Genomic DNA, 6,783 nt, shown 5'->3' with positions numbered 1-6,783 from the left:
CACACACACACACACACACACACACACACACACACACACACACACACACACACACACACACACACACACACACACACACACACACACACACACACACACACACACACACACACACACAAACCCACAAACCCCTGCTTAGTGGTGGTCCTGAAGATACAAGTCTGTACAAGCTAAGAGGACCAGCCTAAAGACTTACATTGGGCTCTGGGACACCCTGATGACATAGGTCGCACATGTGAATCAAGAGTCACGGAGCTTTGCTAACCACTGGTCCACCAAAAAAATAAAATAAAATAAAATAAAAAAGCTTTAACGGTCACTGCACAACAAGCAGAAAAATACCAAGCTTTAGTAGAAAGTCACTTTGCCTGGTTACCCATCCTCCGTTTGTGCCTCACAAATGGACAGGTAGTCAGGATAAGTAATTACACTTTAAAATGCTTATTCAGCCATACTTCAGAATATCTACTACAAGTTTACTAAATGTAGTGCAGAGTTACCACATCAGTGTATATTACTGGGAAAAATAACTCTTCCATGGGCTTTTCTAAGATGGGCCACAAACTACTCAGCTGAAGGTTTGTGGAAAGAGCCTGAAAAGCTTCAAGGGGAAAAAGATGAACGCAATTCAAACTAATATTGAAAATGCAGCACAAAAACATCAATGAAGTATGCATAATCGCTGAAGGAACAAAAAAAAAAAAACCCAACAAACAAAAAATGAAAACATCCCTGCTTTCATGATCCCAAATATAAAACTTCACTGTAACAAGAGGTCCTTTTCCCACCTTTTTAAATTTTTTTTTTTTTTAGTCTTTTGTTCTCCTTTAAAACAGGTGAAATTTTAGTCCTCTGGTGTTGTAAGTGGTATGGGATGACAGTCTTATGTGTCGTTAAATTTTTTTTTCTGTTTTCTCATATACTTAAGATGTGGTAAGCATGCAAGCCTCGTAGAGGAGGGGCCCGGAAGGGCTGATGGATGGGCTGGTGGTGGAAAAGTAGCCTTAGGCCAGAGCCGGGAAGGCCTCAGGATCATCCACGTTGGGGACTGATGCACCACCAGGCTGGTGAGGGGAAAAAACAAACAAGAAAACCGGCACAAAGTTTAAATCACAGGAAAAAAAAAGAAAAAAACCACACAAGTCAATGATCATTAACTTAAAACAGAGGTTGGAAGACAGTAAATCCATAACAAATCAAGACAGCTGACTGTGGGTGTATGGAAAACAGGTTGATGACACAAATTTAAATTCAGACATTTACTTGACAGCTGTGTGTCCCTCACAGCTGAATGTTTGCTGATGCCCCCCACCCCAAACCATGTAAGTTAATTCAGTCCGTACGGACTGAATTAAATTTTACGCAATTGATCATTATGCTATAACCATTATGGCCCAGTCACACATCGATTCCTGAACAAAGGGAAAAAAGTACAAAAGTCACAATTCATTGAGAAAATGTGAATGAACGAGCTTTAGCACCAAATAGTCTGCGAACCAAGAGCGCAAAAGGGATGAAAGAGGAACAAAACAAAACTGAAGCTAATGCTGAACTCAACGCTTTAAACGAAATGTGCCTGGAGCCACAGCTGGAGCAGTGTGTGTCTGCATCTCTAAGTTCCAGGACTCGGCGCTGGGACGGAGCTCATAGCACCTGAGTCCTGGAGAAACTGCAAACAGAAGCTGTGGAGATCTCTACACACATCTGTGGACCCACCTGCTCTGGTTCTTGGATCAGAGAATTTGTCACTCAATGAGCTTTTCTTTGTACAACCTCCAAACCAAAGGTAAGGTGTACAATTTGTGATCACAGCCTTTTGTGGTGTTTGATGCAGCAGGTGCAAAGACTGTGGGTCCCATCGGTTTGAAAAAAATAATCGGCGAGTGTCAGTGCTGAACTTTCATACCTCTGTTACTGTGCATGCGCAGACTGCTCTGTCCGGTATATGCGAGGGGTTTTTAATGAGAATGCATCACGGTCGGACAGGGCACTTGTCCAATGTGGGCGAAAATCTGTTATATAAAATCTGGTATATACTGTGTTTATTACATGGAAAACATTACAAAGCATTTGGACTGTTGCTTTTGTCCAGTGAGTGCGATTATCCAGTTTATATGATGGTTGAGGCTAGTTTTACTGTATATCTTAACTCACTGCACACCTAAATTTTTAAATCACATGACTCAGCACCAACACCAAAGTCAGACAGATCAGCGTGTGTGTGAATGCATGCAGCACATCCACACTCATTTATTACACAACCTTAAGCCCCGGTCACACGGCACTAACGAAGGACACCGAAGCCAAAACGAAACAAGAAATCTGGACTTGCGTTGACTTTCGCGAACATCGTTTAACGGTTCCTTCGTTTCTGTAGCTGGCGCTTTGTCAGAATTTTCAAAATGTTGAAAAATGTGAACAAATCCTGACAGCAACTTCAATTCATCCGTATTCAGTTTTGCTTTCTGTCTTGATGGTTCCTCATCATTTGCATAGTTCCCATACCGTCAGCGTTCCGTTTAACTGTCGCCCAATCTCCCAAGTCCGACGTCTTGCATGAACATTGACGATACGGAACAATAACTAAAGATCCGATGAGCTGAACACGACTCGATAAGCATTTTCATACAGAAACAATAGTGGCAAGAACATCTGATGAACTACTTTAACTATTTACGCATGTTCGCATGCCGTCTCTGGCACCAATGTGCATGGGCGTGCACATGTTCCATCCTGTTGTCAAGACAAAGCAGCTGCAGGTGGCTGTTGAGAGCACAGACTCATTGCAGAAATGATCACAGCGTCAAGGTCGCCGTTTGCTTTGTTTTTCTTTTGTTAGTTTCGGTCTTTTATGCGCTCTGCACTCGCAGGATTTTTGATGATGGGAGATGTGCCGGCTCATTCGTCCACTTTTTCTCGACGATTTGTGACTTTTTTCCTTCGTTCAGCAAACGCTGTGTGTGATGTGACTGGGCCATTAATGCTTCATAGCACATTTTCCAGTCAGTGGTTTTTAGGCTTACAGCTAAAAAATAAATTTCTTCCTCATGAACAAAAGCAACACCAAATCCTTTGTTGTGAACCAAATCTTTTGAGCGATAACAAAACCTTTGTTTTCAGCAGTAACAGCAACTTTTTTGTTACCTTTTCGGACCGTCCCCCCACACGTGGTGTCCTGCTGCTTCCCCCACCACGGCCTCCCCTGCCTCCTCGAGCACCTCCACGCCCGCGACCAGGGCGGCCAAGATCTCCAAAGTTGATCTCCAGTTGAGAAGTGATGTCGTTGGCTGGTTTGCGGAAGTGATGATCACTAGCTTCGTCTGAGATGCTCTGAAAACAAAAGTATGATACAAAGTTTTTCAACTGTCACCAAACTAAGTGCAGGTGATTATTTTTACAACATCAAATCAGAAATTAGTGGGATGATATGGAAAATGTCAAAATATTTTGACATTTAAGTTGAGTTCTATTTCACTGCAGAACGCATGAACCCAAAATACTTAGTTTTTTCTGGTCAACTTCATTTTATCTGTTAATATTCATCTATTCCTGCATTTCAGCCCTGCAACCCCCCCACCAAAAAAACCTGGCACACTAAAGCAATTACTACTTTATTATGTTGCTCTCCCTTCTCACCTCACTGAAAAGATATTTTTGGCATTAAGGACACCAACTGATGGAGCATGTCACATATTTTGTCCCATTCAGCCTGGAAACACGTCTCCAGGTGTGCAGCAATGTGGAGTCATCATTAATGCATTTTGTTTCAAAATTCTCCACACATTCCAGTACCTGCACTCTCTACTTCCACAGACAAGCCTCTGTAATGTGTGCAGAATGTGGTTTTGCATTGTCTTATTGAAAAATTCATGTGTATCTTAAGTATACACATGTGCACAGGCTCTAGATTGGGTAGTGTTTATAAAATAGGTAGCTAACATTTTTATGCAATGTTTCTATAATGATTTGGAATGGCACTTGAGTCCAGAATGTAATTATCAATGTCCACTGTTCACCGTTGTTAGCTAATATTCCTAATTTCTCCAAAAATATTAGTCCTATCAACTGTTCATGGCTCCCCACTGTCCGTCTGGACAGTGGAGCGCAGCGATCAGATGACACAGCCTCACGCACAAGCAGCGCAGCGATCAGATGATACAGCCTGACACCTTTCCTCTCTCCAGGATATTAGGTTCATGAGATGACCATACTATGGTTCACGCGTCTCCTGGCAATCAGTTAATGTGTCATATGACTGTCTAGACTTTGAGATTGCGTGTTACGTGCCCTGATGTGCAGCGCGGCGTCCCGCTGTCCGGTATGCGTTGCGCCACATCATATAGGATATGTATTTCGTGGTGGACGAGGCATTTGCTGTCAGCACTTGGGTGACGTGGCTATCTCACGGTGCTCCCAGGATGACAGGGATGTCATCATAGGCTGCAGCCTGGCCGGTGTTTGTCCTGTGCTGTGAGATGCATCTAGAGCCCTCCCAAAGGTGAGTTTTTATTTTTATTTATATTGTAATGGCTTGGCAGAACAGTTCCATCGTCATTCCTTCCACAGAGTTAGATGGTGTACATGTCATATTATGTGTATTACAGCTGTGACTCCCTGTTCAGATGTGCTGGTCCGTGCTGAGCCTCTGAAACGCACTGGCTCACCGTGGGGCAGCAGCACAGCACGTCTGCATGTGGTGTTACAGCTATGATGATCATAATATTTCACATACATTATCTAACCCATGAGAGGAAATGACAATGTATCTGTAATATAAGGTTTATTATGGATATAACATTCCATTCAGATGTATGCGCTGTTCCGTGGCTCTGAGATGCATTTAATCGCAGTGACACAAGGTGCTTTTGCTTTGATTGCGCAATGTTCATGTCTAGGTCACAAGATGAATGCGTGCCACAGACACTGCACATAATAATACTTCCTTTGCGCACTCCTAATGGGATTCAGTAGAGGTGCACGTATGGCCATCCGTGGCACAAGTGGGACATGCCGGCAGGATTTGACGTGCCTGATCATGGTGAATTTCCTTCGAATGTGATCAGACTGTTTCAAATGCTGTCAGAATATTTAGAACGCAGTCAGACTGCACTTCGACCGCCCTTCCGATTTTTTTACACCTCGAACGCACCTTGAGAGTTGAGTGCATGTGCTCTGCATTCGGACTGGCTGTGCAAATGTGCCCAACTGTTTCGAATGCACAATGAGGTTTTTGAAAGCGCCCGAATGGAGACTGAATTTTCATTCGGTCGGCATTCAGGCTCATTCAACCTCTAGTGTGACGGGAGTATAAGAATCATATTTGTTTTTTCAATTTGCATTTTCCATATTGTCCCAACTTTCTCTAATTTGAGGTTGTAGAATTGAACCATTCGCACAAATGAATGAATATAAAGCTGAAAAATAGTTGAATTATGCCTCATTAAATAAGAGGTGATTTTAGACAGACACTCAACACTGAATTATGCATAGACATGAAACATGAATGTGAAAAATGCAAGCACCTTGTGGTACAGAGTGTGAGAGTCGGCTTCCATCTCTGAGGCATCAATCAAAGCACCGACAGGCTTCTGAAATGGAAAGATAAACGGTACCTCTGTTAATATCTCTGTTCTCTTCATCCTCTTTTCTAGTGTACAGTTCAGTCAAACATTCACTAAAGTTGTCATGTGACTCTTGATCTCAGCCCAGATCATTCAAGCTTTCAAAGATGCAATAAGCAACAATTTTTATTTATTTATTGAATCTGGATAGAGCATATGTTTGTTTGTTTTTTTGGCTATTTGTTTAACCAAATGTACAACCCCTGGCAAAAATTATGGAATCACCGGCCTCAGAGGATGTTCATTCAGTTGTTTAATTTTGTAGAAAAAAAGCAGATCACAGACATGACACAAAACTAAAGTCATTTCAAATGGCAACTTTCTGGCTTTAAGAAACACTATAAGAAATCAAGAAAAAAAGATTGTGGCAGTCAGTAACGGTTACTTTTTTAGACCAAGCAGAGGAAAAAAATATGGAATCACTCAATTCTGAGGAAAAAATTATGGAATCACCCTGTAAATTTTCATCCCCCAAATTAACACATGCATCAAATCAAAACTGCTCATTGACATTGACCCTATGCCATGACATTGACCCTATGTGTCTTTTTGCAGTTTTTGCTCTATGGCAAGATGCATTATCATCTTGAAAAATGATTTCATCATCCCCAAACATCCTTTCAGTTGTCCAAAATATCAACATAAACTTGTGCATTTATTGATGATGTAATGACAGCCATCTCCCCAGTGCCTTTACCTGACATGCAGCCCCATATCATCAATGACTGTGGAAATTTACATGTTCTCTTCAGGCAGTCATCTTTATAAATCTCATTGGAAAGGCACCAAACAAAAGTTCCAGCATCATCACCTTGCCCAATGCAGATTCGAGATTCATCACTGAATATGACTTTCATCCAGTCATCCACAGTCCACAATTGCTTTTCCTTAGCCCATTGTAACCTTGTTTTTTCTGTTTAGGTGTTAATGATGCCTTTCGTTTAGCTTTTCTGTATGTAAATCCCATTTCCTTTAGGCGGTTTCTTACAGTTTGGTCACAGATGTTGACTCCAGTTTCCTCCCATTCGTTCCTCATTTGTTTTGTTGTACATTTTTCAATTTTTGAGACATATTGCTTTAAGTTTTGTCTTGACACTTTGATATCTTCCTTGGTCTACCAGTATGTTTGCCTTTAACAACCTTCCCATGTTGTTTGTATTTG

General features: G+C 41.7%; 1 protein-coding gene across 1 annotated transcript in view; it reads right to left on the bottom strand.

The window, feature by feature from the left end:
• Positions 1-789: 789 nt before the first annotated feature.
• serbp1b (SERPINE1 mRNA binding protein 1b) overlaps positions 790-6,783 on the bottom strand; it is a 39,654-nt gene continuing 33,660 nt past the window's right edge. The window contains exons 7-9 of the mRNA XM_034183351.1: positions 5,523-5,588; positions 3,145-3,330; positions 790-1,064 (exon numbers count right to left, since the gene is read on the bottom strand). Coding sequence (XP_034039242.1) covers positions 1,005-1,064; positions 3,145-3,330; positions 5,523-5,588 — 312 coding nt within the window. The 3' untranslated portion in view covers positions 790-1,004. The remainder of the gene's footprint in view (positions 1,065-3,144; positions 3,331-5,522; positions 5,589-6,783) is intronic.

Source organism: Thalassophryne amazonica, chromosome 12 (genome assembly GCF_902500255.1).
Source record: "Thalassophryne amazonica chromosome 12, fThaAma1.1, whole genome shotgun sequence".
Taxonomy (NCBI): Eukaryota; Metazoa; Chordata; class Actinopteri; order Batrachoidiformes; family Batrachoididae; genus Thalassophryne; species Thalassophryne amazonica.
The sequence above is the reverse complement of the archived record's forward strand: the minus strand, read 5'-3'. Positions and strand labels throughout refer to the sequence as shown.